Below are 22870 nucleotides of genomic sequence, written 5' to 3'. Positions count from 1 at the left end.
GGAATGAGGGCACCCACCCTTGCAGATGGGCATAAAAAGGTCATAAATTAGACACTTTTAGAAAAAGAGGCGTCTCTGGTAAACCATTATCATTTACAGTTTGTGGAAAATGCAAACTTGTGTACCAGCTAACATTGATAAGCTGGGAGGCTGTGGTGTGCAAAAGTGCATAAATCACAGGCATTAAGCAGTCTAGAAGAACAGTAGGTTTATTAGAAGTCCGATATCACCCACGATTAGCAGGCAGGAGCCTCTGGAAATGCGGTTGTCTGGACAGATACTCCAGATGCTACAATGCTACATAATCCATAATCCATCCATCCATAATCCAGATGCTACAATGCTACATAGGAGAGTGTTCTGAGGATTTTGAATGAGACAGGTCTGACTGTGTCCAGGGTGAAGTGCAAGTTTCTTGTTCAGGCACTTGAGTACCTAGGACACACCATTACGGGGGATAGCATAAAATGCAAGAAAGATCTCAATGATGCGATTCGCTAAGCACCTCCGCTTACTGACAAAGACTCACTTATGTCTTTTTTAGGCCTCAGTGAGTATTATGCATGTTTTGTCCAGGTCTATGCTCTCAAAGATGAACCACTGAGATGTTTTGCTAGGAAAAAGGAGAAGTTAGTTTGGGCAGAGGAGCAAGACCAGGACTTCTTTCAAGCGATTAAAAACATGATTGTCACTGCTCTTGCATTGTAGCCATTCAGCAGTACAGACAAGTGAGTTTTTAGGTCGAACCTGGGCAGGGCATGCGATGCTTTGCAAGGCATGCTTAATCCAGGTATGGACTTGAAGCTCTGCCCACTCTCTGCCCATATTTTTCATAGGCTTGTGTCATTGTCCACCGTAAACGGTGACTTAATTGGTCAATAGGTTTAGTAGTCCCTCCTTAGTGCCACCTGGTCTTCCTTTGTAATCTCCCATGGGGACACCCCCTGTTACGTGTGTTGTTACTCAGTAGGCTTTAATTACAACCTCTGAACACAGTTCTCTCAAATAGTTTTGTCCTGCCTGCTATTGCAGGCAGGACACGCTGTCTCCCAACGCTTTAAAAAAAAAAAATCTTTCTAGCACAGGGGCCAAACAAGTTTGCAATAGATCTCGCATTTGCTAGAGTTTAAGCTATTGGCATGGTAAATGGCAATGCCTTTTATTTATTCTTTTTAAAAACAACACATAAATAAAAGGCAGTGTCATTTACAATGCCAATAGCTCAAACATCGTAGACCTACTGCAATGCAAATGCTAGTCATTGGTGGTGCCAGTTCTATCGGTGTTGGTGTACTACTTGGGCAGTAACATTTTGGGCAAGGACGTACTATAGCTTTCATTGCAGGCACCCTGATGGATAACAGATATTGCCCCCCCCAATTGTTCCCGAACCTACCAAACAGCATTCCATCATCCTTTCAAAACCTGCAGCCCTATCAATTACACAAGATAAATACAAGGCCATAGTTCACATTCTTTCTCCTCACCCCAACCTCTCAGCTTTGGTTATCACTTTCACCGTTAGACCACCAAATTGATCTAAATCACAGATTAAAACAGTACAAAAACCAGGAAGCATACCAGGTGTACTGAAAAAAAAGGCACTGACCCTTGCTTCCCAAACTTGAAGGCCCCAACACGAGCTGAAGACAGAGGAGGGAGGGAGATACTGCTCATTGCTATATGGGGAGCTAAGAGTACAGATTGTCATAGTAGATCCTAGAATAAAGGGTGTTCTAGTGAAAATGAGGTTCTTCAAAATATTCTTTGTGTGCTATTCCAATGAGATATGATGGCATTCACTGTCATTTTACTAAAAAATAAATAAACAGAAAAACGTCAAAAATAATTAAATGTGAACGGGACCATGCTGTTGCATCCCACACAGAATGAAAACCTAGATCTTTAACTTTGTCCCTCAAAAGCCCCCCCCCCCAAAAAAAGAGGTTGTTCTCGTAAAAATGCACGAGTCAAGCACTACTTTTCTATGCAACTCCTGCTCATGCCAGCCCCTCGAGCAGGACAGATTGGTATCTCTTAACCCACAGTAAGAGGGTAGCAAACATTTTCTTGCCCAGTTCACCCACAGATCTCAAGTTTATCGGGTTAATGTGTGAAATTGTTAGACCAGTCATCCGAAGGCTGGTCATACCGCCACTTTTTGCTGTATCTTTTTTTGGCCTTAGGACTCTGAGCATTCTACCACTGCTGACCAGAGTTAAAATGCATGTGCTTCTCCCCTAAAACATGGCGACATTTGTATATACCGGATTGACATATTTAGTTTACCAATAAGTCCCTTGGAAAGAAGTATACATACACCCAGGGCATGTAATCTAAATGCTACTAGTGGGCCTGCAGCACTAATTGTGCCACCTACACAAGTAAACTTTCAAACCAGTCTCAGGCCTGCTATAGCAAGGCCTATGTGTGCAGTTTACTGCCACTTCTACTTGAAATTAAAACCCACTTGCCAAGCCTTAAGCTCCCCTCTTATTACAGATAGGTCACCCTAAGGTAGGCCCTTGGTAGCCCTAAAGGCAGGGTGCTGTGCAACGAAAAGGTAGGACTTTTACATTTTGTATGTACTGGTGGTAACAAACGGTTAAATTCCCTTTTCACTACTGTAAGACCTATTCCTCTCATAAGCTAGCACTGGGAATTCCTTAAAACACTTTTTAAACTGCAATTCTCGATTAATTAGAAAGGAGCAGGTAAGCAGGTCTCATATCTTTGGAATAATAAAAACAAACCCTCTTTAGTTGTACAGTTAGATTTGACATTATTATTTTTAAAAAGCCACTTTTAGAAAGTGGCCATTTCTCAGCTCTAAGCTTTGCTGTGTGCCTGCAGCCATCTGGGCTGGGTGACAGGTAACAGCTATAGTTTGAACATTCCTCTAGACAGCTACAAACAGGAAGGTGAGGCTCATCTGCATTCTGAAGGGTCTTCCGGGGCAGGGAGGAATGGGAGAGGCTGACACTTCTATTTCAATAGGTAGTGTCCAGTCAACACACAAAGCACTGATTCACCCCCCCACAGTGAGCCTGGCAGACAAGACTGGGTTGAAAAGCATCTTTGCCCACTTCAGAGGGCTCCTTTTAAGCCACCTCCTCTACATCAAAGGCACTTTTGGGTATATGTAGTAGGGCTCCGACCCTACCAAATCAGTACACTACTGCACCTGGGAAGAACTCTGCAGGAGTAAAGACTGCTGCGTTTTAAGAACTTCCCCTTTGCCTTGACGGTCTTATCTGAGGAATTGTTTGTCTGCTTTGCAGAGCTGCCCTGCTTCCTGCAGAGGACAAGAACTGGACCCATCTCACTTGAACCCATAGTGACTCCAAGGGATAGCTGGCTTGCCTCTGGTTTTCTGAAGTCTCCGGATACAAAGACCTCCTGCAATCTTGTTGATGATGCTGAACTCTGCCGTCAGTGACTCCCACCGTTTTCTGAGGTGCCCCCTCCAGCTCTAGGCCTCAGAAGTGGGATCTACAGCGGATTCCTGCAAACATCCATGCATTGCCCAGACTGCGTTTGAAATTTGGCTGCATCGCCCTTTGACACAAGGGCTGCTTAACGACAGAGGATCCACAGCCTGCGCGGCTCCACGACAGGGCAATGCATTTCATTCAATAGAGATAGACAAAGATGCAGTTCCCCCATCCCTCTTTTGCGCAGCTTAAACGACGCTGTAGGCTCTCAATGTAGACACTTGCTCCAGCGAGGTATTTCCTCATTGGGACTAGTCTGCGTCATGCAACCGGCCTGACCTCAATCACGTATGGTCAGAACTTTGGATATGTACTGGTCCCTGGCCACCTCAAGTAACCTTTTGACCGCTAGAAATTTCTAAGCACTATTTTTGGTTTATTCTTTAAAAATTCATATCTCGATATCGACTTATTGGATTTTTGTTGTGTTGGTCATGTTTTACTCAAACAAATATTCTAAACCTGTGTGGAGTCTTTTTTTGGTGTTTTCATTGTGTTACTGTGTGTGTGTTGCACAAATACTTTACACATTGCTTCTTAAATTTAGGCTGCCTGCTCTGTGCCAAGCTACAAGAGGGCTTGTACAGGTTAGTTTAAAGTTAGTATCCAATTTACCCTGACTAGGTTTGTGGTCTCTACTTGGACATGGTGCAAACTTCTGACAACTAGAGACCCAATTTTTAACAGGGCATCCAGTTCACATTTTCTTCTGCATTCTTGGATTTGTAATCCTCATTTTAGAATTAAATCAAAGGGATTACTCATAAAAGAATACATAGAAACATTTCTGGAGTGGAATAGCTGCTCACCCATGGAAATTGGAAACTTGGAAGCTCTGGTGTGAAAATGCAATGTTAAACAGTAACACCTCAGCTACTTTTGTAGATTTTAAATATTGCAGTGGTAGTATCCGTGTGGACTAAGTCAGTTTCCTGCACTGATGAAGAAATACTATAGCCACATTCGGCTCAATGGTGATGCCATCTGTTTAAAGCATTATGGCAAAATCTCCTTTCGCTACCATTAAACACTTCCAATTGACAGTACTACATACACAAAGATTGCATACAAATAGGGAAAAACAAAAAAATAGCAGATAACTTGCATTTTGATCGTTGTTCTCCTCTTCTACCATGGCTTCATCCATTATCGGCTGCCCATTCTGAAAAAGAGAGGAGAGAGAATTTACAAGAGCGGCCTAAATAAATTAAGCAATATATTATTTGTGCTGGAATCAAATAGAAGTATTCAGTGTGGGTTAAGAGCACTAAAACAGACGGGCCCATGCTGGCATGTTGTCCTCTCCTACATTTAAATTCTTAGTATGCCAAATGCAGTTTGTACCAAGACAGGCTAAAGGCGTCCTATCTCCTGTCAAAGGGAAGCCATCTACATAGAATTAACCACAGAAAAGTCGCAGGGTTTCTGAATTGACCCATGAGAGTTCAAAAACGATATTCATTCAAAGGGTGGCTTTTGACGATACTAAGTAGTACTTGCTCGTTTTTACGTCTGGCTTGACAATGCAGCGGTCACCTCACCTTATGTGATCAAAAATATCTTTCATTTGTAATATACAAAGGAACACTGGCTGTACCCAGATGTAGGATCATCCGAGTACAGCTTTTGATTTGTGAAAAGGATGTTATTAGGCATTTGAGGGTGGATTGTTATTTTTCTATTAAGATGTGCAGAGATATTTATTTATATGGAATCTAATAATTTACTGTAGGCAACGGTTATAGTGCTGGTTACGCTCTGACAAACTTTGGCAATAATAGATTTGCACTGAGAAAATCCGTTTTAGACCCCATTAGGACAATTCTAAGTTTGTGACTGCTTACCAGATGGTGTTCTTGTTGGAAAGCTTACACTCCATACAGTAGGCCTGCGTTGAATATGACAACCCATTGATAAAGGCTACAGGCTTGATTGGTTCACTGGTAAAAGTTACACCGAAGCCATAGGTTTGAGCTCTATTATAAAATGTTATGATAAAGTAGGCTTGGCTTACGTATTTTGATAATATTTGTTAAAGCAAACAGGTCCTTAACAGTAGATTGTTATTCTGTTTAGCAGGCTGTAGACAATTATTTTATTACATGAAATCTCAGATTACCGGTGTAGACAAGGGTGTTGAAGTTAGTCATTATCTGTGACAAAGCATGGTGGTAGAAAATGTAAATCAAGAAAATCCTTAGGTCGCTTACTGTTTTGCCAACTTTAATAACTCACATATTTGTAATTTCTAGGAGTGTATATATATATATATATATATATATATATATATATATATATATATATATATATATATATATATATATATATATGATAAAAACAAAGGTTAAAGTAACGTAGTTGGTAAGTGAAAGGTTTGTGCACAGTTTTCTCATCAATAATTTAATTGAAATGTTGCAGTGAAATTATCAATAATATCATAGAAAAGGTCATGAGTGATGTAATATGTGGTCATAATTAGCAGTGCTATGGGGAGGGCGGGCAGGAGTAATAGAAACCTTAGGCTATGACTTCTAGTTACTTGAGAACTAGAACTGGTGTTTTTTTCTTTTAAAATGTTATGTCGTTAGTGAACATTTACGTGAACTAGAACATTACTTTAACCTTTGTTTTTTCAGAGAATTTTTTTTTTTTTTTTTTAAACGTTGAGCAATATTTTGTCGTTACCATAAACAAAGGTCTCCTCATCTGTGGCCAACCCCCTAGTCAGGTAGCCAACCCCATGCTGAGCACACCCTATGACCATGAGCATCAGGGAAGTTGCCCACCGGGCATGGCTTGCGATCAAGCCCTGTGGTCAACCCCTCCACTGCGTAGGGGCTTTGGCAGTGTACAGTGAGGGGTGTGCTACAGGGCCTCGCATGTGGCCAGCCCACACAAAGGCAGCCAGCCCACCAAAAGGCAGCTACCTCCCGACACACTTATCCTTTAGGAGATGTGGCATATGATTGGCCTTCGGGCCTCAGGAACCCCATCCTCTGGGGCCAAAATATATATCAGGTCTGATCGTAAAGCACGTCCCGGCCCGTAATCTTCGCTCAGCCCAACTCCACTTACTCTCCACTCCTACCATTAAGTTGAAAACGTTGGGAGGCCATAGGTTCTCACACCTGGCACCCAGGTTCTGGAACGCTCTCCCCCTCTCCATCAAGACCTGCGACAACCTACTGAGCTTTAGAAAGGCCTTAAAAACGTGGCTATTCACACAAGCCTCCTAACATGTTCCACCGCTTCATCATCATACATATCCAGCGCCAGGAAACTTATGGCGACAGTGCGCTTTACAAGCTTTTGTTAAAATAACATATCAAGGGGCAGGGCATGCAGCACCCTCCCTACGCCTCAATAGGACCTGGGGAGCCATCCCCGGTCTCTATGAGAAGGAGATGGAAGTGGAAACAGCAGTAATCTTGGGTGTAAATGCTCATTTTCCCCTCCTTGTACTTGAGGGACGAGAGTAACACCAGCAAGAGACTGGGCAGAATGAGGACAAAAAAAAAGAAAGGGAAGAGGGGGTATGACCTGCCACCCCCCGCCACACAAGCCCTCTTGGGCCAATGGGGACCCCATCCACTGGGCCAAATACAATAGAAAAGGGGAAGGGGCGGGTGACCTGCAGCCTCCAAGCCTTATTAGGCTCTGGGGACCCCCTTCTCCCAGGACCGAAGGATTGGCTAAGCCAATAGGCCTCGGCAATGCCGCTATTAATTGGCCAAGTCAATCTGAATGTGTTTTTGCCATATTGTCTAGCAGCACATCTGCTGTTCAGCAGGACTGAAAGTTACTGAAAACCCAGAATCACAGAATGTTGAGCCGACAAAAAGTCTCTTCACCACCCCCCCATGTTGAGTTTACGGTCCTGCCCCGCCTAACAAAAAAGAGTTAGGACGTGGCTTGCGCTGGCTGCATCATAGCGCTTTAAGTGCCTTTCAGCTATGCTGAACAGCAGATGTGCTGCTAGACAGCATGACTAAAAGACGTTCACATTGACAAGGCCAATAGCTTGGGAATTGCCTAGATCTATTGGCTTTGCCAATGTTTGTTCTGTTTTCAGGGGCCTTGCTGAACAAATGTAGAAGTGATAGTGAGAAACAGTTGAGGAACTTTGAAGTAAAGTGAGGATGTGGCGTAACCGCCAGAGCTGCTGACAGGTGCACCAGGTTCAAATCTCGGGGTCTGATATACAATTTGTGATTCTGGGCAAATCACTTGCGCTTCCTTCCCTCTGCGTACCGCAATAGGTGTGCCATTGTGTAATGTAACTGGTGAGCACTTAAAGTACTCCAATACCATCAGCTAATGTTAGCACTATGGCAAGATGGACGAACAAGCGTTCCAATACCATGAGATTGAGCACAAAAAAAGGAAAATCCGCAGAGGGAGGTAGTGGTGGGATGGATCAAGCAGGTAGGCAAAAGGAGGTGGGGAGATGGGCAAGCAACAACAAGGGGAGAAAAAACCTTATCTGAAGCACGATCCCGAAAATAATGCGTCATTGTGTAATGTAACTGGTGAGCATTTAAAGCGCTTCAACACCATTGACTTGGGTTCGCACTATGGCAAGACTGTTGACGGAGCAAGCGCTCCAATACAAGTGGATCATGCGTGAAAGAAAAAAAAACAAGTGCTGTTCGTGTTTGAATCCCTTTATGTACACGTGCATGCATTTTAGTGGTATGTGTGTAGGTGCATGTGTACAAGGAAGACAGCCTGAAAAGTCCCTATATGGAGGGTTTGAAAACAAAGAAAAAAATAACTCCACAAATTGGGAGCAGTGTAAGGAGACATGTACTTGGTCAATGAGCTATGGGACATGGCACAAGAAGAGGGCATGATGCCCCCATGTCATGACAGATCGCATTAAAGAAAATTAGAGCGATGCTGAAGTTTACCAATGGTAGGAGATGTGTGACCTGTAAGCCCACAGATAGCTAGACAATGCATGCGCTAAGACCTAATAAAGGAGATGGGGGCCTTGTAGCCCTGCTCCACAGCCTATAATGGCCCTGGGGACCATCCCCTAGGGTCTGCCTTAAATATAGTTGGGTGCCCCGGTACCCACCCAGTACCACATGGAAGTAGCGGGGGGGGGGGAGACTTGGAGCCCCCCACACAGCCCCAGCAGGCTTTGTGCATGGTGCATTGTCTTTCCTCGGCCCCCATCCCCGCACCTTGAAGGGAGCAGCAGTTTTTTGCTTGCTCCCTCCGTGCGAGAGCAACAGGCGTTTGGTTTCCTTGCCCACAGCAGTGAGGGCAGATAACCATAATAGACATCAGCTCAGCTCAAAGATGGAGGGAGAATGTTTAAATCTCCTGCCAGCTGGGAACAGACTTTTGCTCTCAAATTGCAGGAGAGCTAAAAAAAAAAAAAAGTAAAAACCAATTTTTAAATGCTCCCGTCAGGCATGAGCAAACATGTTTCCCTACCCACACTAGTGCGGGCAGGAAAACTGGGTCCCTGGGTGGGCTCCTCTGGACGCAGTCACTGAGCTAGCTCGGGGGGTTGGGCTTCCTAGAGGCTATAAAGGCTTAGGGTGGGGTGCCGAGAAGCCCCCCTTCAAATTAAGTACTGTTACAGCCCTGGTGACTGCGGACCAGTCTCCTTTTATTTAAATGTCGGCTCTGGGGCATAGGGTCCACAAGGCCTAATTAGGCTCGGGGAGCAGGGCCATGTGCACTCTCCATTTAATTACTCAGCCCCAGAAGATTAGGTTCCCGGGGTCTTTTAGGCTCATGGAGGAGAGCCACGCGCCCCCCTCTTTATTTTAACCTCTGCCCCCACAGGATGGGGTCCCTGGGGCTCCTCAGTTGGGGAGGAAGGGCCCCACCTCCCCTCCCCAAAACAAAATTGATTCTTTCTGGTCCACCCTGGTACAGGGGGGTTACAGGTGTGTAAACAAGAGTGGAGCACACGCTTTTTTTGTGTGTGCACGGATTCACAGAACATCTGCGAATTCCCTGCCAAATACTTTTTTTTAATTAAGTGTTTTGGCCCCAGGTGGGGGGGGGCAGGTATCCCTGCCCTGCCCCTATGTCTTTTTGTGTTTTTTAGGACTCAGGACAGAGTCCCAAATCTTAATATGGCTGCCTCCACTTCCTGGTTGATATGGGTGGCAGCCTATTAGATCTCAGCAGGAGATCAATCGGATCTGAGGAGGCACCACCTCCCTAGATAAACAATGTTTTTGAGCATTAATTGCTCAAAACTACTAAATCGATTTACACCAAATCCCAAAAAGCCTTCTTTCTTGACCAATATCCAGGTTTCTGACAAATTTGGTGTAAATTCATTCAGCGGTTTGGGCTGTAGTGTCTAAAATGTCAATGGGAAAATGAAGAGACACAACAAGTTTTGGTACTCCCCCTTTTTCTCTGCCCCGACTTGATGGATCACCCCAAAACTTTCCAAGCACAAACTAGTTAAAAAGTAGCACATTTTTGTAAAGTTTTGTGGAGATTTGTCAAGCGGCATCAAAGTCAAAAGCAACAATAAAAAGTCACTTCCTATGGATACACGATCCTAAATTTAACTACTCAGTAGCGAAAACCACTGGGTAATCTATATATCATATTTTTATTACCAGATCCTGGCAGCCAAGTCAGTCAGACCTTCCAATGAGATTTTTAGCAAGAAAACCGGAATGCCGTGCAAGCCTACCACCTATGGTTTGTCATGCCAAAATCTTTGCCTAAAAAGAGAATCTGTGAGATTACAAATAAAGTATGAACTAAAAAGAGGTGAAGGAAATAGGTCAAAAAATGCAATCACTCACAAGGCAATAAATCCAATGCAATAGTCAAAGTAAGAGATTACGAATCCATACACCACATGTTAGAGGGCAAATGGAAATCGATAGAATCGCAGTAGGTAAGTATACATGACAAACGGCCATGTAAGAAAACAGCCACGTGGGATGGGTATCAAATACCTTGCGATGGAGTTAGGAACTGAGAGCAAGCAATAGGGCCAGATAGGTGGTAAAATCTCAGAAGAATCCTGTAATAAACAGTATACAAGGTACAATACATAGTTGTAACCACAGACAATAGCAGCCCAAGGGGCTGCCTGGTTTCTCCCAGATTCTCGAAACACTCCCCCATGGGTATATATTGAACACGAAATGTGCTCTACGTTTAGCAAATCCTCATATCACAATGTCGAAACTTACCATTTCACACTGTCACAGTATTCTCTCCGATACGGCCAGTGCGTTGAAACCCTCTACAGACAACTTGCCGGACCCATCCATAAGTCCAGACAGGCGTCATTATGGTTCAATCCTAAGCTCATTACTGATCTCGATCCTTGCATCGCATCAGAGTGGGCCTCCAAGAGTATTAGACTAATTAGAGACCTTTATAACACTAATCATGACCCGCTCCCTTTTTCAACCCTAACTATCTAGGAAATACAATCTCAATAACATGTACTGCTATACATTCTTAGAAATTAAAGTTAGATTATCTAAACTTGCCATTTCCATACACTTGGTCTTAATCACGCATCTTGCCCTCTGGCAACGCTCGGGACATATAGCATCCAAAATCCTACAAACCACTGTCTGATCCTCATTCCTCACAGGACTCAATTATCTGTACCAAATCGTCAAAACATTTCGATGAGGTGGTCTTTCAGCACATTACCCCGATGCTTGGCATTTAATCGGGAAATCCTTAGTGTAATTAAATTGCCGATGAATCTTACACTGGACTCCCACTCTCCTTCACAAACTAAAACTACACAATAATGACATTTGTTGGAACTGCAATTTAGAGCCTGGAACATACCAACACATGTTCTTTAAGTGCGAATTGTTAGACTCATACTGGTTCCCTATACAGAAGCATCTATCAATTTTTATCATACCCATTACCCTTTTTATTCTCTATGGTTATGCTGGGCATCTGAGCCGCACCATCAACTCTGCCCCTGAACACTACTGACCTGGAGCTACTGGACTTCATCATCGCAGTTAAAGTCATACTTACAGAATGGAAATCTTTTCAACGTTTATCCTACCACACCTAGTGGGCTTGGGTGTCATAGCTTCGAGGAGCGCATACACTCCATTTGGGAAGGTAATATGCACCTCCAATTTCTAGCACTGTATGCCGCTACTTGGATCGATACATGGAACTAAGCTCTCAGGCCTTGCAGTTCAACATCCTTTTGCGTCTCTTCCCGCGGACTTGGTACTATGTGCATGAAGCAGATATCCCACCACTACCCCTCTCTCATCCCCACCCTCCTTCTTCCCGGATCCCTCTTTTTTCCTGATCCGTATATCTTAGCAAACAGGTGATACAAACTTTGTTGCACTTCGTGGTACGGTACCTCATGGTTGACTTCAGGCTACAATTGTCACAATACCCTTTGGGTCTCTACGTTGGATTCCGTAGCAATCATATGGAAGGTTTAATTCACCTCATTGGCATGGTTATGCCTATACTTTTATCAGATATTCAAATTTGACTACTGGTATATGGTACTCATTACCTTGTCATATGCACTATGTACTGCATCATTGCTGGTTGCATCATCATCTGACTGTATACATTTTTCACAAATACAATAAAATATTTTAAAACAAAAGAAAATCTATTGCAATAGTCAATGGCTTCCACTTACATCCATGAAAACATTCAGCAAAGGGAAATGGGTCGGACACTACTGAATTTGGCTCCATTGTCCTATGAGTGATTGCATTTTTCTTATATGTCCATCCACCGGATAATGAGTATGCTTCAGTGCCAAGACTCTTGGGCCAGATCTTTAGTTTGCCATTTTTTCCCTCCCATTTCTCCTCATCTATTTTCAGTATTTTTACAGCATAGTACAGCTTCCCATACAGTGCTAACAGGCTTACTTGCCGTTCATTTCACCTACAGTGCACTGCATCCTGTGACCGGGCCACGTTCATAGACTCACTGCTTTACTGTTTCATGATGGCCAACACTTCGGTTCTAAAAGTGTCAATCATGCTGGATCGTCAACACAATGAAACACTATGTACAATACTACTGCAAGACGGTTACCTGTAGCTATGTTTAATTGAATTGAATTATATCCCGTATGCAGCAGGCCGAACGTTTTCTTTTCTACTTTCATTCCTTTCATTTATCCTAAATAGGTTACGTTTGTGTGCGAGTTTCTTGTGGTCGTGAATGTAAATAGATGCAAGAAACTATCAATGGGAGAATGGATGCACGATGCTAGGATCATTGACAGTGCTTGTAAGACGACTTGTTGAATGCCTAAACCCATCACTGACTGAGGAGGCACTTCCACTCGAAAGCCAGATCTATTGGCACGGCCAATGCTATTATGACAAACAAAACAAATATTTTTCACAGAAGGGTAAACCTTTTTAATAATGTCAGAACAAACATGTGTCTGTCTCTAAATGCCCATCAATAAACTTGCCGAAAAATAAATAGCACATTAACTGCCCAGAAGTTTTAATGTTTTCTAGCTTTAGGTCATAATTGTGTCAAGTTATTTATCCTACTGAAAATGAGGTCTGCATGCATACGTTTCGAGAAGCTTGGTCGACTGACTTATTAATAATCATTCTCCTTCATACAAGCATGTTCGGTTCCCCAGGTAATAGGAGTCCTCCATTTTCTCTATTCGTAAGTTTAAAGGCCATCTGTTGCATTCTTGCACAGACGTAGCACCGCAACATACCGGACTGCAGTGACCTGGATGTTGACGTCGGCCTTGCACTCATATGACGCTTTGAGGTCTTCTCTATGCATCATTATCTCTGAAAGGCTTCGAGTCATTTGACCCGAACCATCTCCATCACTGAAATGTTTACACCATTGTGGTCAGATTGCATGGAATGCATCTCCCGAAACCAAAATACTTGAAGGCACATTTTCCAAAGATGCAGTCTACCAATAAAGCAGTAAATCCGGATTGGTGATTCTGAGTCATGGTCCACCTTCTATGCCTGCCGCAGCAAACTTCCTCAAGTGACATTAGGAACCTCAAGTCCCACAAGTACTCAAGATATTAAAGACGAAAGAGGCCTCTGATACCATACTCCGCAGATCCTGTTTTTTTTCATGATGGGTCCAATTTTTTGGTATCACCCTGCGATGTAAAATCTCTTGTGAATCTTGCCTGAGATCGGAGACACGTTGTGCCCTCCCAGCCACTGTTCCCTTATGGAAGATTGTTGTGATAAGAGGTGCACTGCTTATTCGGTCGTGTTTGGCGTGCCTCCGGAATTCCTTCCAGATTCTGGACATAGAAACCTTGCACTGCCAGTGTTAGAATCCCCATATTCATTCGTACTAGAAGCATGAACACTCAACATTCACATAGACTCTGGTCCCCAGGTACTTCAATACGTTGCCTTCCTTGCCAGATGTCCCCTCAACACTTGATGGCTTCATGCAAGTTATCCCTATCGACATTTAATGTTAGTGTCTCCACGACTTCACTCTTCTACACCAATCCAGTCAGCACAACAGGTAATTCCTTTCTTCGGTGCCCATCGATTTGCCTGTTTACCTTTTGGTACACCATCAATCCGGGGGTGGGTGGGTGGGGCTGCTTGAAAAGTCCCTTTCAAGTAGACTTCTGGCTCAATTATTATTTATCAATTACAAACAATCTAGACACTCTACTAGCCATGGGAAGTTCGGTACTCCCTCAGATTCTCAACTCTGGTTTTCTGTCGATATTCCAGTCCTGATGACAACACACATCTTTCTAGAGGTCCATAGCATCATTGGCTATCCAGATATGAACTATTTCCGATTAATTATTTTGTGTTGAAGAGGTTAAATATTTTCAGTACAGCTGAAAAATTATGTTTTTATTTGTCATATGGCCTTTTTTCAGTTTATAGTTTGCTTTTGCTATGTAAATTACCTGTGCCCCGGGCACATGATTTCACCATATATCTTTGTCACTTGCTTCCTAAACTACAGTCCTTTTGGATTATCATTCCGCTTGAATAAAATGCGGTCTATTTTATCGTGTTGACCCACAAAATCGTTTGAGAGGAATGACATATGACATGAATGGTTTTCTCGCATGACTATTCGTTAACTATAATTGAAGGAAACACTCCCGTCTTGCTAAGAATTTCAAATACATCAAATAAAATCAGTATCAAATACATAAACTAATTTGTGAGCCTTCTAGTACAAGCAACAACCGGCAACACGTTCGCCCAACATCCATATGTACCATAGCTTTATCAGATGTATCCAGGGTGTGGTGTCATCCAATTTACGTTGGTGCGAGTGGTCAAATATTTTATAAGAGGAGGGAGAGGCCTGGAGTTAAAGAGGGCAGAGTACAGACTCCCAAAATGTGCAACTGAATATAACATACTCCTACCCCGGAGTAGACAGCAAGGCTAGTGTATTCTTTAATCTTCACTGAGAGCCTAAAGTAGGTCGTCCTTCTAAAGGATCTGGAGGGAAGATTTTACCCTTCCAGTCAACGATTGGAATACAATTGGAAGCTTGTGATTGGCAGCACTGCTTCTACCTTGAAATAGCCACTAGGTTATTAATGAACATCCTGTACCAGCTTTGCCATTTCTCTGGCGAATCCCATGGACTCAAAACTAACAAGCTAGTGAGCTTGGGGAACTAAAGTTTTTCAGAATGTTGCCAACGTTTGAGCAGATGAAACGTCTATCATATGTATTAGATCTCTAAAATAAGTTAAGACTATTACAGATACCTCACTAAACTATGCACAGCTGACAAAAAGCAACCCTAAAGTACAGCGTGCATTATAAGCCACAGTGCAGAGGCAGAAGAGTATAGCTATTACTATAACACCACTATAGAGGAGGGCGTAAGATTGCAGGCAAGCTGTAAGCAATACCACTTCTTTAACATGTTCAAAACCGTCCTTGCAAAACGCACAGTAACTTTATTAGTTTTAGTACATGTGCCACGACAGAACAAAAGCATAATACACAGTACTCTGAGTCTCGTTCACTGTGGGATGTGTCCCCTCAGAATAAATCACCCTACCATCTTTATAACGTGCACCTCGGACACATTTTTAATTGTTGCAAGACACCTCATGCAGGAGCTACTCAACATTTTTTTTGTAGCTCAAAAGCATACATAAAGGAGCAGAAGACAACAGGCCTCCTGTCGGACTTCTAACAGGACTAGAGATTATCTATGTGAATCAGATTTAAGGGTAAATCTGCAAAATGCTCTGGTCCAGTTTGCAAAGAAGCCCTACTTGGGTGGAGCCGGACCCCAAAATGGTGCAGAAGGAGGCAGATCTGCAGTGATAATCCTAAACATTATAGGAGTCTCAAAAGTGCTGCAAGTCACAAGGAGGCTCCTGAATAGCAAGCATTCAGATATGCATTAAATATTGCCATCATCCAACATAACTGTTCTTGGAATTGAGGTTCAGAAAGAAGAAAAAACACAAAGGATTGTGGCAGTGTTTATAAAAAAAAATCCAAAATAACTGTCCTTATCCAACACTTGCTGCGCTTTCTTTCAGCCTCATAAGAAGCAGTTCGTCTTCACTCCAGCTAAATCGCAGCTCAAATTCTTGTCATATGCATGTGCCGAAAATGGTGGTATACTTATCATACATGGTCCAGGGACTTTACATATGTCTGCATTGGGCCGTAATGCTTTAGTGTCACAACAAAGAAAGGTATTCTAACAGAATGACAGCTGGTTGGACAGGAAGGCCAAGTTACCCCCTTCTACCCTGGTAAAACAAAACTAGTGTTCACAGAAATGCACTTCGTTCAAATCATTGAGAATACCCTAAAGGGAAGGCACGACGACGACCTCTTTAAAGCAAAAGAATGCCTTGGTATGTAGAAAGCGGATGCAGTGCCTTCTTCTGGGCCCTACTACCACATAACTTCTCACTGGAGCCTCTAACCTGCGCGGCGCCTCATCTTTCTTCAAAAGCTGCGCACAGACATTTGCAGCACACACACTCCTCGTTGAGAAAATTATACAATCTTCTGTTTGCACTATCCGACCAACCCCTCGCTTTGTTTTACTCTTTCAGTTAAAATAAAAGTAAAGTGCAGGAACGGAAGGAAACATAGGCAGCTTCAAGAGCCTCGCAAGTTAAAATCAGCCTTACGTGTTTTCATTTCTGAAATGAAGAGTTCCTGTTCGCTTTGGAATGAAGTTTGACCGGAAGGCAGTTTCTTCATTACAAAAAAATGCATGTTCATGTCTGTTGATTTATGATCATCAGTGTGGGTCTTTCAGTTTTCCTGTTCTGTACACTTTGTGTGGTTAAGTAAAATTTCTTTACACCTTCCTAAAATATACTGAAGGCAAAGAGGTGACCTGTTCAAGGGAAAGAAATGCTTCCAACCAAGTCACATCAAGCGATGTGGGAGGTGGAGGGGAGAAAAGGGTATATTGTTTTGCACCAGTGCTTAGCTTGTATTATAATAATAACATGCCCAGGCCCAACATGGGTTTTATAAGGTTGGTTCCACCTCTCCAACTATTGGCACAGCTCCCTGCACGGGACACATACAAAATGCAGCATTTTCATCCTAAAACAGCACACTCCTCTGTGATTGTACTTCAGCCCTCACCTGCAGCTCATTCACTTTCACAGCATACAGAACATACTCAGCTCTGCCAGTGTACATGACTAAAGGCGGGGAGGACTACTTGCCAAATCACCAGCTTTCTTTTACCTGCTATCACCTACACACTGTTGATCTAAACTTGAAAACTAATCATTTATGACCAATGTTAATCACTAAATATGCTACGTGTTAAATATATGATTTTATGAGACAATGCCAAAGCCCCACCTTAAAACTGTATAAACAGTAAAATAGTTTTCAGTCATTCCCAACACTCCCTGTGCAGGTGCCCAGAACCCCCACGTAAAGTTGTCTTTAAATGTCATTATGTTTCACCTGAGATTCCTCCTGCGGTGTGCTTTATTTACACTGTATGCTTGATCTCAGATTTCCTAAAGATTTGAAGGGGAACAAACTCTGCAACATTCTACCTAGTGTCAACCAATATTCATGCATGCTGTTCTTTGAAGCGCACTATTTGCCACCAATCTCCCAAAATACTCATTGTAGTGTAGTGATACTAATAATAAACAAGCAATGCCAAAGTCAGTAGGTTTGGTGTTGCCTTTATACCTTTTGGCTTTCCCAATGCTGGTTTAGAATTTGATTTGAAAAACCATTACAATAGCCATTAGTAAATGGCTGCCCATGTGTGCACAATTAAGTGCACACAAAGGCATTTAAAATGTTTTTATTAATAAAGTTTTATAAAAACCATTGAAGGATGGCCACCTGCATGTGGGCATGTCCCAAGTTCTGAGCACTGAAGAGGACTGTTTTCTGTATGGGTGATAATATTTTACTTTGGCAAAATGCGATTACTCACAGAGAAGGAAGAGAATTGCTGATGTAGCAGACCAATTGCACCTTGCTGTATGCTGCAGTGAGCAGAAGAAAAAGGTAAAAGGAACTATAAACAACCCAATTAACGAAGAGGGCTGACAAAGTCCCAGTAAGTATATATTAATAGATAGGTTTTGATTAACATTAAATGGTTGCAGCTTACACCAGATCAAGAAAGCAACACCAAAAATGTATGCCTGCTTTAAAATCTTGCAACATTGTGGTATTTCATACTGTGCAACTGGTGGGGAACTGAATCTAAAGCACCTTTAAAAATTGCTGTTGATAATGGAGGTATATCCCTAAAAAATGCCCTCCTACCTACCGTCCTAGTTCTGCATACAACTGAGAAAAGGGCACTCACAAATATTCTGGGGCCGCACACAGAGAAAAATAATTAGAGGGAACACTGACTGTAGCCCTTTTCCAAGGGACCAACGGGGATGCATCTTATGAATCCCTACTGCCCGATAAGCTCCTCCATTGCATCCAGAAATGTTTAAATGTATTTAAAAATAATAATAATAATAAAATAAAGATTCAATGAGCTTCACTATCACTTTGCACCGGGGCTTACCTGCCTGTGCCCCCAGCACCAAAGATCAGAAATCTACTTTTGCTGGATAAATGTCTGTATCACAGACTCTGGGATAAGGATCATTTGAGCATTCAGAGAAGAAAAACAATCCACTCCCTTCTTAACTTCTGCAGAATGATTACATTTACGAAATGTATATCAGATCCACAGGTGGGCTATAGGACAGACATGGGCTTTTTATCAGGCTACAACTACGAAGGTTAAGGCAGGTTGTCACTTGTGTCCTGGGGTCAGAACTACTATACATCTGCAAAACTAGGCCAAGTACAAATCTTTCCACACTTGACCTCAGTGTACTCAGGCTACCCATCTTCTTGATTACGTAATATCTCCCTAATTTTATTAAAACATTTTGGTAGACAAAGATTGTTTTTAACTTCCATTTAAAAGTATGCGAGTAGATTTTCAAGGGGTGTAGCAAGGTATTCATGGACATCTCATATTTAAAATTGAAAGATTTATGCTTTGATGGTGTGGTGAGATCTTCCACAGCAGTTGCTGCTTGAACATTGTTTTCATTCCTTTTAACATCTCATCCTCCCAAATACCTCGTCATTTGTTGCCATCTCCCTGCATGAATGTGCACTGGCTTAAAAATATTTTTTATCGCGCGTTTATTACAAGTAAATTAAAAATCATATTTAAAAATATGTTTATGAAAAGGTCTTCTGTGTACCTAATGAACTGCTACATTCAAAGATAGTTAGTTAAAGCAGATTTTAAAATAATGAACATTGTAAATAAGACCTAAAAAGGAAGATACTATTTTAAAACCGTGAAAACTGCCAGACACAATTTTCGCAGACTGGAAATACTTTAAATAGAACACCAACACATGGAAAGGAAATTTACAAGGGCTCATTTAATTCCGGAACTTGAGGCAGCGGGAATAAGAAACATTTTCATATACATATTGAACCTTCTGTAGAGGAAAGTGAATGATTCTAAAGCTATCGGCTCCAGCAACATGTTTCTGAGTGCAGCCACCTTATGGGAGATAGATGAAGATTCCAGTTCACTATTAGAACGTCACAAGCAGCTGTTAGGAGAAGCATACTGATATGTGGGTTGGTACTGTAATTGGCTTGTCTCGTATACTACCTCTGAATGTCTTGGGAAGAGAAGCATCGGATAGGAGACAAAAAGGATGAGCTTTTTTTGCTAGTGTACGCATAGATGAATTATAATTTAGGGTATTCATCCATAGCAGCAAAATCATCTAAGAGTTTGCCAAAATAGGGTACCACATAAAAAGCATCGAGTTTACAAAAGAAAGTATTAAAGCTCTGAAAATAAAAGATCCTTAGGGAATAGTACCAGGATTCAACGTTATCACTACTACCCTGCTATCAACACAAATTACAATGAAAAAAAACCTTTCTTGATCTGTAGAAAACAGTAAGCACACCAGAGGAAACTTCAGATGTACCCAATGAGCTATTGCAGCAGCAAATCAATGGCAATCACAGAATAAATCAGCCATGCAAGCCAAGAATATGAAGAGGAGGAAGTACCTCCCAACATCACCAAAAGGGAAGCCAAAAATATTCTTCCGATATCTCCCAGGCTTCCACCATAAAATCACAATGGGACAGAAAACCTCGTCCTCGGAACCACCCCCTCAGCTTGGATCATCATCTGGTGGCCCACTGCCCTCGGCAACCCCCACAGACCATGCCCGAAACCTCTGCTTTGTACTCTAATCCTCCCTCACCATGACCCGCCAGATCAACGCCGTCGCCTTCACCTGCTTCAACACCCTCCACATACTTCGCAAGACCTTCAAATGGATCCCCCCCAAATCCAGAAAGACTGTCACCCATGCACTCATAACAAGCAGATTGGACTACGGAAACACCCTCTACACTGGAATCAACAAATGCCTGCTACGCAAACTCCAGACCATCCAGAACACCGTGTCCAGACTCGTCCTCGCCATCTCATGACTTGAACAAATCACCCAACACCTGGAAGACCTCCACTGGCTCCCTGCGAGAAGAGTAACTTTCAAGCTACTCACCCACATCTACAAATCCTTCCATAACACCAAACCCAAATACTGCAATGTAAGAGTCTTCTTCTACGTACCCTAAAGGAACCTCTGCTCAGCCGACATCACACACTCAGAAATCCTGCGCATCCACAGAACCAGAGCGGTTGTAAGAGCCTTCTCCACCATCGCGGCAAAGGCCTGGAACAAGTTCCCTATCATCAGACGCTCCCCCACTCTGCACACCTTCAGGAAGAGCCTCAAGACCTGGCTCTTCGGTTGACTCAAAGCTGCACCCCCCAGCACCTTGAGACCCTCACGGGTGAGTAGCACGCTTTACAATTCCCAAATGGATTGATTCAATTCATCTGCACACTGCAGGGGGCTTTTTCAAGCCTACAACAACTGAATCGTGCTTTTGACAATTTGTGCCATAGTGCATTAGGAAAAGCACAGTACTATGTAAGTGTTATACACATTATGACGGAGTGCTTATTAATAATTCTATGAACTGAATGATCTTATTTGTGGACTCTTCACAATCCAAAAAAAACAACCTTTTAGGTCATGAGAACACTCAATCCTATTAGCATTTATAACTTTGTACCATGTTTTTGAAGTGCTGCACAGAGGATAGCACCACACGATCTGGAGACTTTCAAGAGCAAGGCTTTGCTTCTACATCCATTTATCTGTAAAATTACGAAGGATGTCTTGTTAATTACTGAAAACAATGATGCACTTACAAAGGCATTTCAAGGAAACTTCAGGTTTCCTTCCCAATATGCGAACACATGGTTTCAAACGACCCATCCAAACATGGCATTTCTTGTTTATCCTCTATGAACACAGTAACCTTGTTAAGGCCAACGTCTCCATTTTATTTGTCCACTAACGCTTGGTTTAGCGATGGGAGGATCCAAAACAGCAAATCGGACTGGAAGCCTTTCAATCGACGTGCATTAAGCTTAAGTAGATTCAGTGAGGTGGCTTCGGCTCAAAAAAAGCCCAGTAAGATGCCCAAGCAACAATGCAAAGAGCAGCTACAATGACTGTCTTTATTTAATTTTCCCAGAGTCAAAGAAATATTTGTCCCAGCTCCAGGCAAAGGAATAAGGACAAGATAAGGGCAAGATGAAATGTCTCTGGGTGAATACCCATCTTTACCAAAACCACTTGCACTAGATCAATTTCAGCACCACAATAATATAAATTGTTAATCACCTCAAGGCTGTGCAAAATGGGAGTTTAAGACAATGAAGTGGAGTCGACTGACAAAATCATGAAGGGATAACCCTGGGGAGCTGGAACACACATGAGAACTCTAGGAAAGGGAATATTTGGCCAAGACATCAGACAGAAGAATGTTCCTGATTTCGTTTATGGTGTTTAAGGAAAGTTTGTACAGTAGCTTACAGGGAGGCTCTTTACAGATTGTTAAATGAGACCCTGTGCCCCGAGTCATACTTTCCATCTGCCCAACCCTTGAGTTTTCAGTGGCTCCTGATCATCTGACCTGATCATTGGCTGGGAAGTAGCATGGTCCTAGGTCACATGAGTTGCCGCTGGAAACTGTTTAGGTCTAGGAATAATCTGGGTGCTGCCTGCATAGTCTTGAAAGGTAAAGCCAATTGGACGTGGCAAGAAAGGACAGAGCTTAGAAATAAAACAGTAGGTGGCCAAAAGTGGAGCCATGAGGTGAGGGATACCAGATGGATCGGTTCTAGAAACAAAATAAGGCAGGATATGAGAGAAACGATTTGGATGTATGCCAAAATTAATTAGAAGATCCAGAAACGGGAAATGAAAATAAAATATGCCCAACCTGATAAAAGGCATTTCAACTGAAAAGTAACTGCTATTTTGTAGGTTTACCGTTTTTAATCAGGAGGATTATGGAAATACAGAAAGGTAAAACATTTGTTACGACTATCGGTCGAATCTCTCTCCATTTTTGGCTTCTAAACGTAGGCCAGGGTGCAAAAAAGAACACATTTAGCAAAATGTCCTTTGTATCACGACAGCACCAGTAACCCCAAATTCAGAGCTGTATAACCACTATTCGTAAATGCAGTATGTTGGGCACGTGTTTAAAAATGCACACATTTCCTATACACACATTTTTCCTTCATTAGATTTTACCAAATGAACTGCTGCATGCTCAGTACACAGTGAAATATGATTATAAGCTGCAACTCACTTGTTGGTTCTAGGTAAAGCATGTTTTTTAGCCACCAAACACACTAAATACCCTGCGAAGAGATGGGTCTAAAGTATGCAATGGTACGTTACTTTTGCAAACAAGCCACTACAGCAAACAAATTACTGATGAAGACCCTATCACCAATTTCGA

At 42.4% G+C, this 22870-nt stretch overlaps 1 protein-coding gene across 2 annotated transcripts in view; it reads right to left on the bottom strand.

The window, feature by feature from the left end:
- RPS6KA3 (ribosomal protein S6 kinase A3) overlaps nt 1–22870 on the bottom strand; it is a 698725-nt gene that overhangs the window by 614751 nt on the left and 61104 nt on the right. For both annotated transcript variants that reach the window (XM_078657643.1, XM_078657644.1), the window contains exon 2: nt 4600–4656. In XM_078657643.1, the coding sequence (XP_078513769.1) occupies nt 4600–4656 (57 nt within the window). The remainder of the gene's footprint in view (nt 1–4599; nt 4657–22870) is intronic.

This window comes from Lissotriton helveticus, chromosome 8 (assembly GCF_964261635.1).
Source record: "Lissotriton helveticus chromosome 8, aLisHel1.1, whole genome shotgun sequence".
Classification (NCBI taxonomy): Eukaryota; Metazoa; Chordata; class Amphibia; order Caudata; family Salamandridae; genus Lissotriton; species Lissotriton helveticus.
Note: the sequence above shows the minus strand (reverse complement) of the source record. Positions and strands in the feature narration are given on the sequence as shown.